General features: G+C 41.1%; 1 protein-coding gene across 2 annotated transcripts in view; it reads left to right on the top strand.

Moving 5' to 3' along the window:
* The window catches only part of LPCAT1 (lysophosphatidylcholine acyltransferase 1), a 277,273-nt gene that overhangs the window by 139,941 nt on the left and 114,461 nt on the right, over positions 1–22,871 (top strand). For both annotated transcript variants that reach the window (XM_073630841.1, XM_073630842.1), the window contains exons 3-4: positions 13,381–13,595; positions 20,465–20,577. In XM_073630841.1, the coding sequence (XP_073486942.1) occupies positions 13,381–13,595; positions 20,465–20,577 (328 nt within the window). The remainder of the gene's footprint in view (positions 1–13,380; positions 13,596–20,464; positions 20,578–22,871) is intronic.

Consider the following 22,871-nt stretch of genomic DNA (forward strand, 5'->3'; position numbering starts at 1 on the left):
GGTGAAAGAATCAATTCTAGTGTCCATTTTCACTTCGTATGACTTCGCATACCATACCAAGTTCAAGTCTTGGTATGGTATGTGCAGGTTTGGGAGTGAGTTTTGCCTTGCCTAGGACAAAACTACAGTGTGATTCCCCATTCATTTCAGAAGTTTTCAAATAGGCTACAGTAACAATAGCTTCAACTGATGCATCGGAGAAAATATGAATTTCCCTCCGGTAAACAGTTGAAATAGAACCTGGAACATAGCAACGGGAAATCCTGAAGTTTTTCTAGTGACTTCAAAGAATGTCTCCACCTTTCCCACTTGTGTTGATTCTCACTAGGTAAGGGAGTATCCCAAAAAAATATTAAAAGAATAAACAAATGTATATAACAGCAGTGAGTGCTATGGTACGTGACAAATAAAAATAGTGGATACTAGATAGCAACCTATATATCAATTGGGAAACAAATGTGCATAAGGTACCATATTTCACAAGACAGTACAATAGGATAGGTATACAGAGTGTCACGGTATACTGAGTGTATAGCTCAGCAAAGGTAATATTCGTCTGGACAAAGGCCAGAAAATGGACGTCAGAGTCTCTAAAGGGGTGGGTAAGTATAAATACTGAAAGTCTGTTATTAGATAGATGGGGTACCCGAAGTTAGCCCCACAGCCATCTGGACATAGGCAGTCTTCCTGTATGGTGACTACAGACTGTTCTGAAGGGATCCTTGAATACAGGTGGGTTCTTCACCTATGTAGATGGTCTCAACACAGGGAAAAAAAAAAAAAAGCAAAAGGATGCCCTTACCAGATGAGGTGGACTCACAGGCCCTTGGCGGTGAGTCAAGCAAGCTTGTACCGTCAAGCGGTATGGGGTGATGATCCTTGAGAGGGTCTTGTATGGAATCTCATCAGAAGTCATCAGCTGGTATACCGGATTGGGATCAGGAGCTTTCAGGAATCAACTTCGATCACCGAGTGGTCGTTTCCTCAGTGGCCCATCACATGAACAAATAAAAAGAGGAAGAGACTTCCACATAGTGTAAATCCTTTTGGTTGTAAAGCATAATAGCGTTTTATTGAAGAGTGCTTTCCAAAAAGTTACAGAGGAGGGCAGTAAAAACTCGGCTCAAAATAGCAAGATAGTAAAAAAAATAGTATTAAAAAATAGTATAAAACAGCGCAGTGAGTGGTGGAGGGGTATAATCATAGTAACCCGACGCGTTTCGCCTCCAAAGGCTTCTGCTGGGGTATGAATTAGCCCCCCAAACAACTGCGCTTTATATATTCTGGTTTAAACAAAGTGGAACAGCTGATTAGCGCTGTTCCACTGAGTGACTTCAGGGTTCGGCGGCGTCATCGATGACAAGCGGTCACATGGTGTTTGTTAGGCCAATCACATCCTTGAAAAGCTGGTCAAGAGCCAAGCCTCACTTCTGTCCTCCAATCAACAAAAGCGTCACTCCTATTCGCCCTGATAATCACATGCCGGTCACGTGACGTGTATCCTGAGGAGTGACGACAGGCCGCTCCCGGCCTGCGTATCATAGGGGGTAGGAAGTGAGGGCTCACCAGTCTGAGACGTGGAACGCAAACGTAGCGGCGGTCCACGAGATTGGTGTCCTTTTTAAATCTAATTCTGTGTGGCTCGGTCCGTATCCCGGGAGTCCTCAAATATTAACTATGAAATCATATATGTGATCATTAAAGATTCTACACATACAGAGAACATATGTACATAGATAATACAGCATTTCTGTACAGTAGAAAAAAATCCTATACTGTAATAGTAATGAAAGGACATATCGGACACAAGATGATTAAAGAGTGTGGTTAAAAGATCTGTATAAAAGAAATATATATAGGTGAAACCTATTACAGAGACCTGTAGGAAAATTACAGTCGTGAGGCGGGTATATGTGTATATAGGCCTTTCATGGAAAAAATAGAAAATCAATGTAGCCTAAGGGAGTGGACCAATTAGGTCATATTTAACAGAATTGCCCATGAGAGAAAGGGAGTGGTAAAAATATTAATATTGCATGAACGAAATTTATATCCCATAGCAAAATAGCTGAGATTCATTAAATATATAGCTCAGTGGCGGATAAGATGTTACTACATGAGGTAAAGGTATCTTCTAGGGGGGTATTCTATTCTACAATATGCAAGTAGATCCCAGCTAGGGACTTGGTGGAGAACACTCATGATCCTTACTCAAATGGAGTTAAATAAACTTCATAAAAATGGTATCCACAAATGGAATTAAGGTTAACAGGAATAAGGAGAAAAAATAAAAATAAAATTAAAATTAAAAGTAAAGAAGGACTCAGGGGGTCTAATCTATCCTTTTTCTATCTATATTTTTTCTCCTTATTCCCGTTAACCTTAATTCCATTTGTGGATACCATTTTTATGAAGTTTATTTAACTCCATTTGAGTAAGGATCATGAGTGTTCTCCACCAAGTCCCTAGCTGGGATCTACTTGCATATTGTAGAATAGAATACCCCCCTAGAAGATACCTTTACCTCATGTAGTAACATCTTATCCGCCACTGAGCTATATATTTAATGAATCTCAGCTATTTTGCTATGGGATATAAATTTCGTTCATGCAATATTAATATTTTTACCACTCCCTTTCTCTCATGGGCAATTCTGTTAAATATGACCTAATTGGTCCACTCCCTTAGGCTACATTGATTTTCTATTTTTTCCATGAAAGGCCTATATACACATATACCCGCCTCACGACTGTAATTTTCCTACAGGTCTCTGTAATAGGTTTCACCTATATATATTTCTTTTATACAGATCTTTTAACCACACTCTTTAATCATCTTGTGTCCGATATGTCCTTTCATTACTATTACAGTATAGGATTTTTTTCTACTGTACAGAAATGCTGTATTATTATCTATGTACATATGTTCTCTGTATGTGTAGAATCTTTAATGATCACATATATGATTTCATAGTTAATATTTGAGGACTCCCGGGATACGGACCGAGCCACACAGAATTAGATTTAAAAGGACACCAATCTCGTGGACCGCCGCTACGTTTGCGTTCCACGTCTCAGACTGGTGAGCCCTCACTTCCTACCCCCTATGATACGCAGGCCGGGAGCGGCCTGTCGTCACTCCTCAGGATACACGTCACGTGACCGGCATGTGATTATCAGGGCGAATAGGAGTGACGCTTTTGTTGATTGGAGGACAGAAGTGAGGCTTGGCTCTTGACCAGCTTTTCAAGGATGTGATTGGCCTAACAAACACCATGTGACCGCTTGTCATCGATGATGCCGCCGAACCCGGAAGTCACTCAGTGGAACAGCGCTAATCAGCTGTTCCACTTTGTTTAAACCAGAATATATAAAGTGCAGTTGTTTGGGGGGCTAATTCATACCCCAGCAGAAGCCTTTGGAGGCGAAACGCGTCGGGTTACTATGATTATACCCCTCCACCACTCACTGCGCTGTTTTATACTATTTTTTAATACTATTTTTTTTACTATCTTGCTATTTTGAGCCGAGTTTTTACTGCCCTCCTCTGTAACTTTTTGGAAAGCACTCTTCAATAAAACGCTATTATGCTTTACAACCAAAAGGATTTACACTATGTGGAAGTCTCTTCCTCTTTTTATTTGTTCATGTGATGGGCCACTGAGGAAACGACCACTCGGTGATCGAAGTTGATTCCTGAAAGCTCCTGATCCCAATCCGGTATACCAGCTGATGACTTCTGATGAGATTCCATACAAGACCCTCTCAAGGATCATCACCCCATACCGCTTGACGGTACAAGCTCGCTTGACTCACCGCCAAGGGCCTGTGAGTCCACCTTATCTGGTAAGGGCATCCTTTTGCTTTTTTTTTTTTTTTTCCCTGTGTTGAGACCATCTACATAGGTGAAGAACCCACCTGTATTCAAGGATCCCTTCAGAACAGTCTGTAGTCACCATACAGGAAGACTGCCTATGTCCAGATGGCTGTGGGGCTAACTTCGGGTACCCCATCTATCTAATAACAGACTTTCAGTATTTATACTTACCCACCCCTTTAGAGACTCTGACGTCCATTTTCTGGCCTTTGTCCAGACGAATATTACCTTTGCTGAGCTATACACTCAGTATACCGTGACACTCTGTATACCTATCCTATTGTACTGTCTTGTGAAATATGGTACCTTATGCACATTTGTTTCCCAATTGATATATAGGTTGCTATCTAGTATCCACTATTTTTATTTGTCACGTACCATAGCACTAACTGCTGTTATATACATTTGTTTATTCTTTTAATATTTTTTTGGGATGTTTTACATAACAATTATCACTCATTTATTAAGCACACACTTTAAGTTTTGATACTTCTTTGTAGAGATCACTGTTACCTGATTATTAACATGTGTCCTACTATTTATTAGTGCCACACTTTATTATCACTTTCACATTTACAACGGTCAGATTGTTGTGTCGGCTGCTCCATTTTTTTGTCTTAGGAGCTGGCGCAATTTCTACACCTTTCTTATGTAAGGGAGTATCCCAGTCTATGTTCTCAGTAGATAACTGTCTTAGCAGAATCTTACCTTGAATGGTAACTGGAGCAAGGAAACTGAGTGGGTCATAGATGCTATTCACCACCAACAGGACTCCTCTCTTAGTGAAGGGTTTGTCACAAGTTGACACTTGGAAGGTGAATGTGTCTTGTTCGATGTTCCACAACAAACCCAGACTTCGCTGTACAGGAGGCACATCTGTACCCAAATCAAGGTTTTTTAGACTGGTGGCATAGTCCTCAGAGTGAATGGCATTTGGTCTGTATTCTCCCCGCCATGCGTTAACCTGGGAGGAGCGTTAGCAGGTTGTGCAGAGCCGGGCTCAAGCGGATGTAGGGCTTGCACATGCTCTTCGGAGCCACACTCTATGCACTTGATGGATATATTACAGTCCCTTGCAAAATGTTCAGTAGAAGCACAGCACCTGAAACATACCCTAAATGTATTTAAAAGCTCCTTACGCTCTTCAAGAGGCTTTTTCCTGAAGCCGATACATTTTTTGAGGGGGTGTGGCTTCTTGTGAATGGGACACTCTCTGTTAGGGTTTTCAATCTTCCTGCTCTGTCTGTCCGTGGCCACCACTGTGGTAGGAGTGGGAAGGATGTCAGTCTTTTTCATGGATACTGGGCCTCTACGGCTTCTATAGTTGCCCTGAAGACTGGAACTCTTAGGAAATGGTGAGAAGAGACTGTACTCACCGTAGGAAAAACTTGGATCATTCTTGGTCTCTGTGATTTCCCTGATGAAGTTGCAGAAGAAAGATAATAGAGGGAAGGAAACCTTATTCTCTTTTTTGTATGATGATCCTAGTGCAGACCATTTCTCTTGTACACCATACGGGAGCTTGGAGACGATTGGGTTTACCCCTCTTGCAGTGTCAAGGTAACTGAGTCCAGGTAGTTTTGGGTCTGCCTTGGCTAGCTGAAGCTCAAGGAGAAGGTCACTCAGTCTCTGGAACTCCTTGTTGTCCTTACCAGATATCTTTGGGAAAGTTTCCAGGCGCATGAACAAGGCATTTTCTATAGCTTCTGGACTGCCATAACTTTGCCTCTAGTCGCTCCCATGCAGCTGTGAGGCCTGCTGTAGGATTGTCCATGAAAACTGATCTTAATGGCTTAACACGTGCAGCAGATAGAGGACCAAGCCATCTAATCAGCAGATCCAATTCTTGAGCTGCTGTAATGCCAAGATCGCTGATTGCAGTTGTGAAAGCACATTTCCAACTTCTGTAGTTCTCAGGTTGGTCATCAAAACTTGTAAGACCAGTCTTTGTGAGCTCTCTGCGAAGTATGTACCTCACAAACTCTGCTGTCTCTGTTGTCCTTATGTGAGATGCTGTTGGCTGAATGGTGCTGATTGCACTATCTTTGACATTATTGTTAAAGGACATAGGTAAATATGGTGCAGCAGATGCGTTCAGGTGAGTTGCTTGCTTGAAGTCGGTTGTTCCAATGGTACGTTGACTCAATGCTGTACCGATGACAGGAAATTGATGACTTGCTTGCAGCTTGCTCTGATGTTCTGTGACATAAGAAGGAAGGTTAGGTAGGCAGGCAGGAAATGCATTGGAGTGATTTTGCATGCAGGAAGTTGCTGGAACCTCTTTAACTTGGAGCTGTGAAGGAGTTTCTAAGTTGCCAGGAGCATTAGAGACAATGGAGTGTATACTGCAGTGGCTTAGGACATAGTCTTTAGTGCGTTTTGAGGGGATCTTCCATATCTGCTATGTTTAGGTTGATGCTGTCTTTCTCACTTGCACCTTCGTCTGCACTGATAGCTTGCTCTAAAACCCTTATCCTTGCCATAGCTGCGTCATGTTTACACTGTTCATTTAAGATTTCTATAGTTGTTCTTTGATGTGCTGTGTGAGCTTCCAACTCTGCTCTTTGACGTGCGGTCTGAAGCACTGACTCCGTTTCCAACTCTGCTCTCTTTTCTGCATATGCGACCTGCACCTTGCTGGCTTCCGCTTCAGCGCGGGCACTAATAAGTCGCTCACTGAGTGTAGAGTATCTTGAACTATGACTTCTAGAAGACCTTTTAGAATGTCTGGTGGAAACAGATCTGTGAGATGCAGTGTCCTGTAGCAGCTTTAACTTTGCTTCTGCCTTTAATTTGGTTTGCTGGATAAAACCGTCTCTTTCCAGATTAAGAGCCTTGAAATTCTTTAATTCCTCGAGTGAAAGTTCTGTGTTCATATTTTGTAAGACATTAATGAACTTGTCACTGGTAAGCTGATAGAGCTCATAAGAGATAGAGTTGTTTAATGGCGCCCTCTAGTGTCAGTAATTCACCTTCAACAGACACTGTATTTGATTCAAAAGCAATCTTGTCCCAAAATAGCTTCAAGCTATTAAACAATTCAGTTCTTAAAGTGGTGTTCCGGATGAAATTATACTTTTTAAATAAAAATACCCCTATAATACACAAGCTTAATGTATTCTTGTGAAGTTAGTCTGTAAACTAAGGTCTGTTTTGTTAGTTTATAGCAGTAGTTTGTTATTTTATAAACTTACAGCAGGCCGTGGCCATCTTATGTGTGGGCATCTGAAGCCAGACTGTATTTCTTCCTGGATCTCATCCTTGCAGATCTCGCACATGCTCAGTGCAGCACAAGCAGTGTAATAGGTTTCAAGTCAGGTTTCCATAGCAACGGCAGTGTCAGAGGAAGTTGCCGCCCCTTCCCAGAAGGCATTGCAAACAGGAAAAGATGTGATGGGCCACGGCCAGGGAGGAGGAAGTGAAAAATGAATACAGTAGATATACAGTAGGTGCTGAGAAAATTTTTTTTTAAAATATCCAATTCGTTTACAGTGCACAGTTTAGTGAGGGATGCTGAAGAGTTGTAAAAGTGGGTGGAACTCCACTTTAAGGCTTCATAATTCTCCATCACTTTCCAGGTGGGTTTGACTGAGCGTTTAGGTAAGTCCGTTGGCTCAGTGACTTGTGTTGGAGTGGCTGTGTATTCACATTGAGAGCTGTGGTGACTCATGGCTGACACAGGCAGACAATGTCTCAGTGATAAGCAGGCAGGATCTGTGTGCTGTAATATGACACCCTGCAGCCTGGTCTCAGGTTATGAAGATTCCACGTGCTGCTGTCTCATTCTTTCTTGCAATGAGGGCAGTAAATCTTGTCTGTAACAGTACTGTATGCAGAAATCTTGTAATTAGGCTGTGGAACTTCGTTTTTCTACTGTTCTGACTCAACTACAAGGCAATAAACGTTATCTTCAGCTTCACATAGAGCTTACATGACCTGGTGATCTATTTATCCCTTGCATCAATTCAGACAGCTTAACTCAATGGATAACTCACTGTATGGAAAGACAAAGGATGAATCTTCTCGAATGTTCCGTTTAATGATGGGTATCCATAGGTAGAAAAACGTTGCAGTTGTAAGACACATGTAAAGATGTTACAGCAATGAGGTATACTGTGCACAATGAATCAGAGAGAGGAAGGGGAAGAGAATATACAGAACTACGGTGAGAGAAAGAGTTCAGATAGACAGAGGGAACAAATTTTAAAGACACAGAGCATAATAAATCAAATAGTGTAACACAACATTGGTGTAACATGTTTCTAAAGGTGAACTTCTCCTTTTAATCTGTTTTTTATTTATTTAATAATAAGCATGGTTTCCCAAATGGTTTGTGTAATTTGTGTTTGCTGTTGGTAGTTAAAGTGACCCTAAACTCTGTTCAAATTCACATATACATTTCTAGTACCTTCTGTTGCTCTCCGCCTCCTCCAAATCAACATCATTTTTTTTTTTTCTTTGTTCCTGTTTGTTCCTTTCTCCATGGTCCCACTGTATGTAGTGTGCATAGAGCAGTGTTCGTGACCACAACTAACATGTTTAAAGTAGAACTATAGCCAAAAATGTTGTTTTTATTTTGGATAGAGCAAAGGAGGGTTATAACCCTTGTCTTATATTTTTTTTTTCTCCATCTGTGTCTCATTGCAGAGATTTTCCTTCACTTCCTGTCCCATAGTCAAATAGGCAGTGAGAGGGAATTCCAAAACTAGTGTCCCCATTGGAAGATTGCCCCTCTGTTACTTTTCTGGGGACAACCCAAAATTTGGGTTTTACTTTTACTTTCACTTTCAATGATAATGATCAACAGGACAAATAGGTTGTATCTCCTTAACAAGGGCATAGACAGCATTAAAAACTGACAGGGGTTCTAATCCATCTTCTCTCCACTCTATCCAAAAGTTTTGTCTTTAGTTATACTTTAACGTGTGCTCGTCCCAAAACAAACAGAAGTGAGAGGGAAAAGTAAACCTTCAGGAGCTCACAAAAGACATTATCAAGAGCAATAAAAAAAAATATTTTCATACAAAATAGATTACATGGCAATTTAATAGTGGATGTGTATGGTTTATTTTTGGAGAATAAGGATGTTGCTTAGTGTCACTTTAACCTGAACCAGTGACCAGGATAAACAAAGGAGAAAAACACTTTTCCTGCATACTTACTACACAATCTGGACATTTTTCATTTATTTCAAGTGATTAGAGAGGGAGAAAACGGTTAATAGAGAGCTGAAACATATCGGCCGAAAATCGTGTTATCAGCATTTTGCTAATAAAAGAAAAATGTGCTGATATTGGTGCTGAAAATGCACTTGATTTTACTGTGCTTTATGGTGTGTTTTTCATAGTTCATGTGACTCAAAAGTGTAACACAGGTGCGTTGATGATGCGTTCTTGCTGCGTTTTCAATGCATTTCAACGGGGAGGTGTGTTTTTTGGTGAGTTTTTTTTTTTTTTTTTTTTTACTGACCAAAAATGCAGCAAGCAGGATTTTTAACACCACAATGGAAGCGCAATGGACCAGTTGTATATTATACCATTTTATATATATTTATTTTAAAAACTCATTTTCGTTTTTTGGGCAAGTGCATCCTGCATGTTCAGTTTCGGTTTTGGCACCAAAATTTCCATTCGGTGCACCTTGCTAATCCAAAGCCAGAGGTGTCTGACAGCAAAATATAAATCATCCGATTTAAAGTGGTTGTATATCCTAGTTTTGTTGTTTTTACCTACCGGTAAGCCTTATTATAGGCTTACCGGTAGGTAAAATGAATATCTCCTAAACCTGTACGGTTTAGGAGATATTCCCTTTGCATGCAGCCGCTGATGTCAGTGGCGCATACGCTCTGAATGCCCGGCTGAAGGTCCGGCAGATGCTGCCAGACCTTGTCGGGAAGAATATACCCGCGCGCATGCGCGGCAGTGATGTCATCGCAGCTCCAGCCACTCACAGCACCAGAGCTGTGAACCCGGAAGAAACGCCAAGGGCAAGATGTCAGCTCCTTCGGTGTGGACTGTGCTGCGATACGGGGGCTTTGATTTAAGATAAAGATTTCATAATGAGCTGGTATGCTTATTTATGCCTTTGCCTTGCAGTGGTTTTTATTTATTTATTTTTTTTTTTTTGATGTGTGGGTATACAACCACTTTAAGTTCTACTTCTCCCAATATATACACTATAAATGAAAATGTTTACATACACACATATACACAAACATTTTTTTTTATTGGTGACATCATTTAGTGTCCATCACTCTTTTCAATGCTGCTGAGCAAGGGGGTCTGGCATTCAGAAGGGTTTGTTACAATGACATGTATAATCCTGGCTTTCGATTAGCTGTATTGGCAATCAGTAGGGACTACCATACATATCCGTCAAATATGCGCTTAGTGGAATATGGTCTGCAAAGGCGGCTATGAAATGCACAACAATCTATTCTCAAGCCAGCATAAAATTAATTTTTTTTTTTTTGTTTTTTAGCTTGTTTCTTTGTATTAACTATTGTAGGTTTTTGTTAACGCATGAAAATCTCACAATTGATGTTTCCATTTTCTGTTTGAGAGGAAGATTGATGTTGTGATTCAAGGCACAAAGAAGCTGTAATTCCTCTTTTTTTTTTTTTTTTATCATTATTAAGCTGGCTGTTAGGCTGGCTTCCCATCCGTGCGTTTGTGGTAATGCACATTATTAGGGGTGTTATGCATTGTCACATTGCTTTGCACTGCCATATATTTTCAAAGCCACCCCAATGCACATTTATTGTGTCAAAAAAATAGGAATATTCTATTTTGTTGTATATAGGGATGGGCCGAACATACCGAACAGGCAAAAAATTCGGCAGAACACACGAACATCGTTAAAGTCTATGGGACACGAACATGAAAAATCAAAAGTGCTCATTTTAAAAGCTTGTATGCAAGTTATTGTCATAAAAAGTGTTTTTGGGGACCCGGGTCCTGCCCCATGAGACATGTATCAATGCAAACATTTTTTTTAAAAACGGACGGTTTTTCGGGAGCAGTGATTTTTTTTTTTTTTTTAATGCTTAAAGTGAAATAATAAAAATGAAAAATTCCTTTAAATTTTTTGTGCCTGGGGTGTTCTATAGTATGCCTGTAAAGTGGCGCATTTTTCCTGTGTTTAGAACAGTACCACAGCAAAATGACATTTCTAAAGGAAAAATTGTCATGTAAAACTGATCGCGGCTGTAATGAATTGTCAGGTCTCGGCAATATAGATAAAACTCATAGAAAAAAAAGAGCATGGGACCCCCCCCTCCAGTCTGTATGAATATTAAGGGGAACCCCGACCCAAAATAAAAAAAAAAAATTGCTTGGGAGCCCCCCTGAAATTCATACCAGGCCCTTCGGGTCTGATGGAAATTAAGGGGAACCCTGCTCCAAAATTTAAAAAAAATGGTGTAGGGGTCCCCCCCAAAATACATACCAGATCCTTATCCGAGCACGCAACCTGGCAGGCCACAGGTAAAGAGGGGGGGGGACGAGAGAGCGCCCCCCCTCCTGAACCGTACCAGGCCACATACCCTCAACGTGGGGAGGGTGCTTTGGGGTAGCCCCTCAAAGCACCTTGTTCCCATGTTGATGGGGACAAGGGCCTCATCCCCACAACCCTTGCCCATGGTTGTGGGGGTCTGCGGTCGGGGGGCTTATCGGAATCTGGAAGCCCCTTTAACAAGGGGACCTCCCCATGGCTTCCCTGTGGCATCAGAGGGGGCGGGGTCACCGTTTACGTAATCAGGTGGCCCCTCCCCCCTGACGCCACGCAGAAGCCATGGGGAAGTCCCCATGCGTCAGAGGGGGCGGGGTCACCCGGGTATATCACTGGGTGGCCCCGCCCTCAGTTATATAAGAACTGTCAAAGGTGATGAAGCGTCACACAGCAGGAGCCTCCCATGGAGGTTCTCTCGCCCCCCCCTCTTTTCCTGCGGCCTGCCAGGTTGCGTGCTCGGATAAGGGTCTGGTGTGGATCTTTGGGGGGACCCCTACGCCATTTTTTTTTTTTTTTTTTTTTAATTTGGTGGAGGGTTCCCCTTAATTTCCATATCTGACCCGAAGGGCCTGGTATGGATTTTAGGGGGACCTCCATGCAATTCTTTTTTTTTTTTTAATTTTGGTTCAGGGTCCCCCTTAATATTCATACTAGACCCAAAGGGCCTAGTAATGGACTGGGGAGGGGGGACCCATGCTCTTTTTTTCAAGAGTTTTATCTATTGCCGAGACCCGAAAATTCATTACAGCCGCGATCAGTTTTAAATTACAATTTTTCCTTTAGAAATGTAATTTTGCTGTTTTGTTGTGGTACTGTTTTAAACATGGGAAAAATGCGCCACTTTACAGGCATACTATAGACACCCCTCAGGTACGATATTTAAAGGAATATTTCATTTTTATTGTTTCACTTTAAGCATTAGAAAAAAAATCACTGTTCCCATCTTTGCAAATTTTTTTTGCATTGATACATGTCCCCTGGGGCAGGACCCAGGTCCCAGGTCCCCAAACACTTTTTAGGACAATAACTTGCATATAAGCCTTTAAAATTAGCACTTTTGATTTTTCATGTTAGTGTCCCATAGACTTTAACGGTGTTCCGGCGGCTTTCGAACTTGCCCCGAACATCGCAATATTGTTCGGGGTTCACAGAACTTACCTGTATGCTCTGGCCGAACCGTTCGCCCATCCCTAGTTGTATATGGTTAACACCTGCAAAATGAAAGGGTAGCCTTAGTGTAATGCATTTAAACATGCAAAATACCTCACATTAAAGTGCTTTCAGTAATCGTACAAAGATGTGAAGGGAGGCTTTTACTAGAATACTCTGGGTCTTTTTCTACTGTTAATCAAGGTTGTATTTATGTTTCTGATACCCAGTTATGATGAGAAATGTATGCATTTTGTCTGAATGTCAAGTATTTGTGTTTTAATGCTTTTTAAAATTTTCCTATTAGCAGCTCATTCAAAATGCCTGTGACTATTCTGTACCTATGACCCTGTGAATTCGGCCACTGTCACCTTTTTTTCACAGTAACATTACAGATCATGTTGTACGCAGTCTATTTCAATTGAAATTGAAGCCAGTAAAATGGAAATAGTTCATTGCATGCATGGGGTTCCTCTGGGTACTCCGGTTTTCTTCCACGCTCCAAAGACATGCTGGTAGGTTAACTGGCCCCTGTCTAAATTGGCCTTAGTATACAGTATGTATGAATGTGAATAGGGGGCCTTAAATTGTAAGCTCCTTGAAGGCGGGGACTGATGTGAATGTACAGTGTATATGTAAAACGCTGCGTAAATTCACACAGCTATAGAAGCACCTGTAATAAAAAAAAAAATAATAATACCAGTTCAACCACATTACAGGGCAATTTCTAGATGATGACAGTTCAAAAATACAGAAGTCAAATATATTGTGTGTGTTATTTGTTTTTAAAACCTTGGTCGGGGCAATGCAGTCTCATCCTTTATTAATGGTTTTGCTTATTTGCAGGATATTGGACTTTCTCCTAAAAGCAATCATGCGTACAATGTGGTTTGCTGGTGGCTTCCACTGGGTGACCGTAAAGGGAAGACAAGCACTGCCCGCTGAGGCTCCTATCCTGACCTTGGCTCCACATTCCTCGTATTTTGATGCCATTCCAGTAACGATGACAATGGCCTCTATTGTGATGAAAGCAGAAAGCAAAGACATTCCTGTTTGGGGAAGTGAGTGACAAATTCAAAGCACAAACTGTAAACAGACTATAACCTTTTAGGCCTTTTTTTTTTTTTTTTTTTTTGTTAGGGCTAATTCACAAAAAAATTATATTTTAGCATAAAGTTGGAACGGTGGATTGAGCTGTGCATCATGGGGACTAAAGTGGTGAGATCTCGATGTAATTTTTCTTAGACTTTATCATCTTAGATTCTCACTTATACTACTACATGAAGCTGCACGATTCTGGATAAAATGAGAATCGTGATTTTTTTTTTTTTGCTTAGAATAAAGATCACGATTCTCGCGGCGTAACATCTTTCACATTATACAAGAAAATTGAACTAACCTTACTGATTCGTTTTTTTAAATTCATTGACGTGTATTTTTTCCCCAAAGTATTGCATTTGAAAGACAGATGCGCAAATACAGTGTGACATAAAATATTGCAACGACCGCCATTTTATTCTCTAGGGTCTCTGCTAAAAAAAATCTATCTATCTATCTATCTATCTATCTATCTATCTATCTATCTATCTATCTATCTATCTATCTATCTATCTATCTATCTATCTATCTATCTATCTATCTATCTATCTATCTATCTAGATATCTATCTATCTATCTATCTATCTATCTAGATATCTATCTAGATATCTATCTATCTATCTATCTATCTATCTATCTATCTATCTATCTAGATATCTATAGATATAGATATAGATATATATATATCTATATTGTTCGGGGATTCAAAGTAATTTTCTAGCAAAAAAATACAGATTTTAAGCAAGTGTCAGAAAAGGGACCCCCCAGCCCTCCTGTTTTACTTAACTGAGCCCTGGAACTTCACCCGGCAGGGACGCGCTGTCCCTCTGCCCGGGGTTCTCGGCTCTTGATTGGATAGATTAATAGCATCGCAGCCATTGGCACCCGCTGCTGTCTATCAAATCCAGTGGGGGTGGGGCCGAGTCATACATTCGGTGGCTCCCCTCCTGGGAGAGTGCTTCTTCTAGGGGGTTATCTGATGTGGGGAGGCAACGCTGAGGGACCCCAGAAATTGATGATCAGAGCCACTGTTTGCAAAATGAGCTGCAAAGTGGAGGTAAGTATGACATGATTGTAATTTTTTTTTTTTTTTTTAAATCGAAGCTTTACCTAACCGGGTGGCCCCTCCCCCTCAGTGGTTAAACTGTTCTCATTTACAGACAGAAGTTTATACCTTTTTGATCTGAAAGAACCAAATGATACATTGTATCTCTATCTCTCAGCTCTGACCATCCTTGATAAACATTTTCAGGCTTTTTTTTTTTTGACAGCTCTGAGCAGAGAACGGATCTTCACTGTTTACATAGAATCGTGGAAATGCTGTATTAACCACTTGCTTACCGGGCACTTAAACCCCCTTCCTGCCCAGACCAATTTTCAGCTTTCAGCGCTGAGGCACTTTGACAATTGCGCGATCATACAACACTGTACCCAAATGAAATTTTTATCATTCTTTTTTTCACACAAATGGCGCTTTCTTTTGGTGGTATTTAATCACAGCTGAGGTTTTTTTATTTTTTGCTAAACAAACAAAAAAAATGGAAAATTTAAAAAAAAAAAATCATGTTTCATATTTTGTTATAAAATTTTGCAAACAGGTAATTTTTCTCCTTCATTGATATGCTCTGATGAGCACTGCTAGGCTGCACTGATGGGCACAGATAAGGCGGCACTGATGGGCACAGATAAGGCGGCACTGATGGGCACAGATAAGGCGGCACTGATGGGCACAGATAAGGCGGCACCGATGGCCACTCATGGGCAGCACTGTTGATGAGGCAGTGATAGGTGGCACTGTGGGCAGTGATGGGTGGCACTGTAGGCACTGGTAGGCAGCACTGTTGTGCACTGGCAGGTGGCACAGGTGGGCGCAGATGAGCTGGCGGGAGCTCTACTTGATCGGGACTGATGTCTCTCTGAGAGCTTCCGGGGATCGGCTTTTTTTTGTTTTTTTTTCTCCTCACACTGTCAGCGCAAGGAGAAAAAATAGCCGATTACCGACTCTGTTTACATCACATGATCAGCTGTCATTGGCTGACAGCTGATCATGTGGTAAGGGGTCTGGATCGACCCCTTACTCCGATCTGTGATCAGCCGAGTCTCATAGACTCGCTGATCGCAGAGCGCGCTGCGCGCGCCCTGCATGGGGCATGCAGGCCACTCGTGCACGGGAAGACGTCTATTGACGTACTCACGGCAAAGTAGGTGGTCTGCGCTGTAGCCGTCATTCGGCTATAGTGTGGATCTGAAGAAGTTAAGATTGTGAGGGGGGTTGAATCGAGATCATGATTTTTTTTTTTTTTTAACAATTAATCGTGCAGCTCTACTACTACAGCATGGTATTTCCACCCATCCTGTTGAATAATATAATATTAAATTACAATTTGAACAGTGCGACTACTTGTACAGCCACATTTACACCCATGCTCTGAACTCCAGGCAGCGATAAAAGATACAAATTCTTGCGTCTCTGTACTTATTAATACATTATTAAATGTATTTTTTTTAATGCAAGCAATGTAAGTACTTAAAGCAGTATTAAACCCAAAAGCAAACATTTATTATATCGCAGCTTACCAATTCTCAGATGTGATGGTTGAATTAGTTTAATTTTTACGTTTTCTTTCTTCTATTTTCGTCTGGTGATTCAGTCAGTAAGTCTGTTGTTTTTAACAGAAAAGCTCTCCTGCAGTTACAGGGATGAGACAGACCTTTTAACATTGGCAGGGGTGCCAAAAATGATCAGGTTATATTTATGTAAAAACTATCCCAAAAGGAAAAAAAAAGATTTGCTGTAACTGGTTAATAAAGTATTAGCTGGTGTTCAGCTACAGTTTGTTAGCCTATTTAAATGTGCTAACACTCCCTTCCCCTTGGACTGACAATGCCACTGTCCAAAGGTCCCCCTGTGCTTATTCATCCAGAGTGGAGGCACTCTAATACAGGAGATGTTTTACTGAGCAGATCACCAGGTAAAAACAAAGGGGGAAAAAGCCTTAAAAAAAGAAAACAAATGCAGCCACCACATCTAATGATTGGTAAGTTGCAATATATTACATTTTTGGGTTTAATACCACTTTAAAGTGATTGTAAACCTTTACATCCAACCAGTGAACTGACTGGCCTCAGGTGATGCACAGAGATTAAACAAATGCATCTACATAAGTTGTACTTGTTTACCTGCAGAATTCTCTTCTATACAGTTGTTCAACCTACAGAATTCATGAAGATTGAGATTTCAGAAAGCATGGTGGGGGGTGGGGGGGGGGGGTGGCTGAATTTGCACTCTGCAGATCTCAATGATGAGAGCTGACTGGAGGGACAGAACACACCTGTACACAGGAACAGAGCTGAGGCTGTCAATTACAGTGTGCTGAGGCTCCCTCCCATCACCCTTTTTTCTCTTGGTGTCAGGAAAACTTGTCAGAAATCATTCATCATGATGGTAGAGGAAGAAGGCAGTAGACAGTAATGCCACTTGGATTGAGACAGTACGCATTATAGAGGAATTTTCTTTGTTCATATTTCCGATCTGAGGTTTACAAACACTTTAAATTTGACTTAGCCTCTGATATCAGCCTCTTGCAGTCTTTGTGCAGTGGAGAGCAGACTGGCAGTAGTACACTCAGCCAGGTAATTGTGTTGTAGTGCTCATTTACTAACCAGGAACATGCTAAAAAGAGAATAGGACAAAGAGATAGAGATGAGCTTAACCTCTTGACGCTGGCTCCACGCAAATATGCGGCCTCTCGGCAAATGGGCCTTGGCACGAGCGGCCGCATATTTGCCTGCATTAGTGAAAATAAAGCTGTGCTGCTAACTGAAAGCAGCGATCGGGAGAGTTCTCCAAGGGGTTAAGGCCTCACTTAGACTAGCAGTTGGGGGCAATAAATATGCATGGCTGAGCAGCATTTTTAGTGGCTCCCCTTACGTTGTAATAGCAGCGATCAGGGCTGTTTACATGCTGTGTACATGCTTTGTGCCCATGGCAAAAACATCCAACATATTGCGATTGGTGGGTGGCAAGCCTGCCAAACATGACCCATTCCAATGAATAGGGAAGGGCACAATGCACGCAGTTGCAGCATGTTTGTCTGCAAAAAAAAGTAGGGTAATATAAGTTATGAGAAGGTGTGATATTGTTTAAAACGTAATCTAAACACTGATTGCGTTTAAGAGGAGTGGTGGGCTTAGACGCATGTCTAAACCAACCCTAAGGCTTAATGTACACGGGACGTTTTTACAACCTCTCCTGAACGATTTACCTGGACAGATAGTAACCCATGTTTAAAATGTCAGTTTTGCCGCGTTTACATGCCGCTTTTGCGCTTAAAAGCGTTTAAAACAAAATATTTTTTTTTTTCAAAATAGGCAAAAATGAAAAACGCCTGTAAATGAAAAGCAGCTAAACGCGAGTTACCGCATTTAGCCACGTTTGGCGTCTGAAACGTCAGAAACTTCGGTGTCTGAACTCATTTTTTTTTGCCTTCAAAGAAAAGCCTATAGTGGCAACTGCCTAAAAACTACATTAAACGAACCTGTATACATGTACACATAAGATAACATTGGATGAGTTCAGGGGCAGTTGAAAAAAGCATTCAAACTGCCTCTGAACGTCCGTTTACCAGCAGCAGTGTACATGAGGACTAACAATATACTGATTCTCCTTTCACTGTCCAGTCACAGGCTGGGGGAAGAACAAGACCTGTAAATCTTGCTTCAAGTGTAAATATGGACAAAAAAAACAAAAACGACATCTACAGTACTACCAAAAGTGTGCCCCTTTCAAAAAGACAGTGTTAAGGATATTACAAACAATGCTAAAGAATTTTTAACGTTGATAGATAAAAAACAGCAACCGGATGTACTTGTGTAGCCAATAAAGATTTTCAACATTTGAGTCCACTGGTTTGCCAGTTTATATCTATCAACGTTAAAAGTATTAAGGGACTGCACATCCCAGCCATGAGAACCAGTTATCAGCCTTGGATAACATCACCAGCAGTAGAGATTCAATGCTAAAGAATGTGCAGTATGTGAAGAAGAGGAGTGTGAAGGGTATGACAATGGACAGCATGTGTAGGGGAGTATGAATGGTGTTAGAGCAAGACAGTAAGTGCACTGAACAGAGACATGCTGAGAGTATAAGTGGGCAGTTTGTGCGGAGAAGGACAGCAGTCAATTTGTGCAGGGCAGAGCTGCAGAGGGTATGACAATGGGCAGTGTGCAGAAAAGAAGCACATAGCCTATACTAGCAGGGAGTATGTGAGGTGGGTATGGCACAGGCAGTTTGAAAGAATTGCTTACTGTATAACTAGGTATGCTACTGCTCCTTTACTGCCCACTTAGCAGGCAGGGGTGCTGGGTAACAGAGAAGCTGCCAGCGTTGTGATTTTTCCATGCTCCTAAGTTGTCCACTTCTTTCCTTTCTACAATATAAACATTGTATGTAGATAGCATTGTTTCAGGCTGAGCTTTTTGATAATGTGTTGCTCTAACAAAGTTTCAGATCTTAATGCAGAAAATTGGATGCTTTCCAAAGAAAATCCAGTTTGCAGTTATTCAGTAGTCCTCTCAGGATGTGGGATCCGGAAATGTATAGTTTATGGGGAAGTTAATAGACTAAAACTGTTTATTTGATTATAGTGAAACCTACAGATCTACTGTGCATACTATAGGCTGCTAAAAAATGCTTACAAGCAGAGCCCAGGGGAAGTTTCAGTGTGCCTGACAATGCCATCAGCACTGGGAACAAGTCTGTGCTTAGATCCAGACAATATGTTTATATTTAGTGCTTTCATTTAGTGCTTTCATTTAGTGCAAGAAAGAATTAGATTTTTTTTTTTGCTTTAATTCTCCCTTCCATAAAAGCAGTATTATTAGAGAATGATTAGATTTAAAAAAAAAAAATCATACTTAACTAGTACTGAGCGATCAAATGCCACTGATTGCTCAGTTCTCCCTGATGGACTGTGGAGGAGATGGGAGTCGCTGGCTCAAGCTTTCAGCACCATAGTAGAATGTTTTCTGTGAAAGACCACTGATTTTGAAGGTTGTAGTAAAGCGAAATCACTCTGTAAAGACTATACTTCCAAACAAAAAGCCCAATATACACTTGTAATGAAAATATGACTGCCATGTATACACAGGTAAAACTAAGATGAACATAACCAGCATCGCTAGTAATGGTTAGGTTATTGGCGTAATCCAGGAACGTACATGCACTTTAGTACTACAGCACTAGATGCCAGAGACCTGTACACCACAAAGTCTTAGTTCCTGGAGAACTATTAATATCCTATGGAAAATCAATGATATCTGACGGGGGTTTGAATGCTGATTTAGTGTGAGTTGTATAGTTAAATAACCAGATCCCAGCCAAAGGGTTGCACAGACGATTGTTTATTGATTAATATTATCCATTGCATGATTGTACTGTATTCAATTTGGTTGTGGCCAAAAATATTTAGTATGGGTAAAGAGCTCACTAAGCACACCAGTTGTTACTTTACCTGTATTGGTGACTATTTGTAAAGGGTATTCGGTCACTGCTGTTTGGAGACCTAGAGGTGGGTGGGACTGGAGCTTATTTTTTCTTTTTTTTTTTTTGTACAATTAAGTTTTTTTTTTTTTTTTTTTTTTTTTGCATGTATAAAAATGATTTGAAAAAAGAAAGATGAACACAAGCTTTGTGACATTATTACATGTTCAGTATACTGCTTTGTGTTGCACCCTATCCACAGTTTGCTTATGTAGTTCTTTTGGTGTTGAGTAAATTTCATCGAATGAATAGCTACCTTTAAATGCAATTGTCCTTTTTCTTTCTTCCCAGCATTAATCAACTATATTAGGCCAGTATTTGTTTCTCGCTCGGATCAGGACTCGCGGAAGAAGACTGTAGAGGAAATTCGAAGACGGGCCCAATCTAACGGTATATGGCCACAGGTGTGTGAAATGTTTAGCTTTTGCCTTCATTAGTACATAAAGTAAATGTTTACATACCTCATTGGAGTTGATTTACTAAAGGCAAAAAGACTGTGCACTGTGCAAAGTGCAGTTGCTCCAGAACTTAGTAAATGAGGAAAAGCTTCACTTTGCAAAGAATACCCAATCACGTGCAAGGGAAAAAAAAAAAACAGCATCTTTGCTTGTACATGAGTGGATGGTGGAAGTCAACAGAGCTTCTGTTCATTTACTAAGCTTTGGAGCAAATGCACTTTGCAAAATTCACAACCTATTTGCTTCTGGTAAATTAAACCATTGTGTCTGAAGTCTTTTGAAAATATAACAATACAATAAAAATATACTTCTCAAATAATTAACCCACCTAAATTCTGTTTTCCACAGCAAAATGGCAGATTTGCAAATTCTTTAGGATAATCCGTAAACTGTAAAATAGTGGGAGCCACTGCCATAAAGGGACAAAAAACTTTTTAGAACAGGGACAACATCCAAAGAAAAATATAAAAAAAAAAAAAAAAAAAAACCTTTTAAAAGTTTTTAATGATTTCTTTTCATTTCTGAACTCCTCTGTTCTAAATCATGTTGCTTCCATTTTGTTTTCAAATGGCAGATTGCAAACATTTTTCGATAATCTCAATGTCTCTGTCCCAACACATACTGGGGAGTCACTACCTCATTAAAGCAATAGTAAACCGCTGTTAAAAAAAAAAAATCCTGCAAGGCTATGTCCTAATGTGCTAATATGTATCGAAATGAAACACACCGAGAGACTTACCTTAGAACGAAGCCCTCCAGCGCTGTGCTGTCACCACTGAGTGAGAGGGCTAACATCTTCCCCGGTCTTCCTTCCAGGTTCAGGTCCTCCGGCTACATGAGTGGCCATGGGCACAATGACGTCACTCCCGCGGGAGCCGCCGTTTGCGGCACGGGCCCTGAAGCATCACCGGCTGCATTCACTCTAAATATCTCCTAAACCGTGCAAGTTTAGAAGATATTAATGGTATCTACAGGTAAGTCTTACTATAGGCTTGCCTGTAGGTACAAGTGGTAGAACTGAGTTTACTACCACTTTAAGATACAATGCAGGTGGACAGCTTCTATTGTTATTGTTAACCCCTTGTTAGGACAGACAGTGTTCAAATCTAATTTACAGCTGATAATGAAGAGCTACCGGCACAGCTTGGGCACAACTAGCTTGTTGGATTTTACATGCGATTATTTCTAGTGGCTCCCCACCGGGAGAACACAATGGCTCCATGGGAGGGATTCCCCCATCAACACTGACTGTGTTGATAGGGAAATTTTTCTTTCCTGCAACCATGGGTAAATTGCACCATCTATAGCCATCTTTATTTTAAACATTTACTCCATAGTCCCTTCCTAAACATTACAATTCTAGGAGAGCTTCACCAGCAATTTTAAATATTTTAGGTTATGCTGTGGTAAAGGATAAGTACAGCCAAAGCTCGTTTGGCTGTACTTCTCCTGTGGATCACATGAGTTCAAACCATTCTGAACTACTGTGACCCGTTTTCAGTAGACAGCAGGCTGAAGCCCGCTGTCAGCTGATGTCAGAGCCGGTCCAGGCTCTGGAAAGTTTGCGACCATATGGTTGGGATCCACCCACATGCTTGGACCAGCACTCAGCTCAGCCTCTCAGCAAGCCACTGGGAGCCTGAGCCGGCCACTCCCGCCCCCTCCCCAGTCAGAGCTCCAGTGAGCATGAGTGGGGGGGGGGGGGGGCGGGGGTGAGGGGTAGAGAAGAGAGCTGCTGACTGACAATCACCAGCTCTCTGCTCATGGAGCTCTGAGAACCGAACAATCTGCTGATTGGTTCTCAGCCTTAGAGCTGGTGGGGGAAAGATGCAACATCAGATCGACACTGCATCCACCTAGGAAAGTATTATTCTTTAATAAACACAAATCCATACTTCTCTTTTAATGGGAGCATGCAACAAATATAAAGCTGGTGCTAGCACCATTTGGCTGCAAAATCCAAGCAGTATGGCTATCACAGCTTATGTAGAGTGGACACAGGCAGACCGCGTTGAGCTCTGTAGGCACCTGGGTGTAAATAGACTCCGCTGTCCATTTACATCAGCCAACCTGCAATCCGCTCAGCAAAAATGGAAAAGTATGCAGTCCTCTTCTGTTTATTTTGGGCCAGAAAGGACCTGGAGGTAGGGAGGTGTAAATGTACACAAATCCATTTACACACGTTTGTCCATGGGGACTAAGATTAATTAAATTACACCACTACCAAAGAGATGCACCGC

Source organism: Aquarana catesbeiana, linkage group LG05 (assembly GCF_042186555.1).
Source record: "Aquarana catesbeiana isolate 2022-GZ linkage group LG05, ASM4218655v1, whole genome shotgun sequence".
In the NCBI taxonomy this organism is placed as follows: domain Eukaryota; kingdom Metazoa; phylum Chordata; class Amphibia; order Anura; family Ranidae; genus Aquarana; species Aquarana catesbeiana.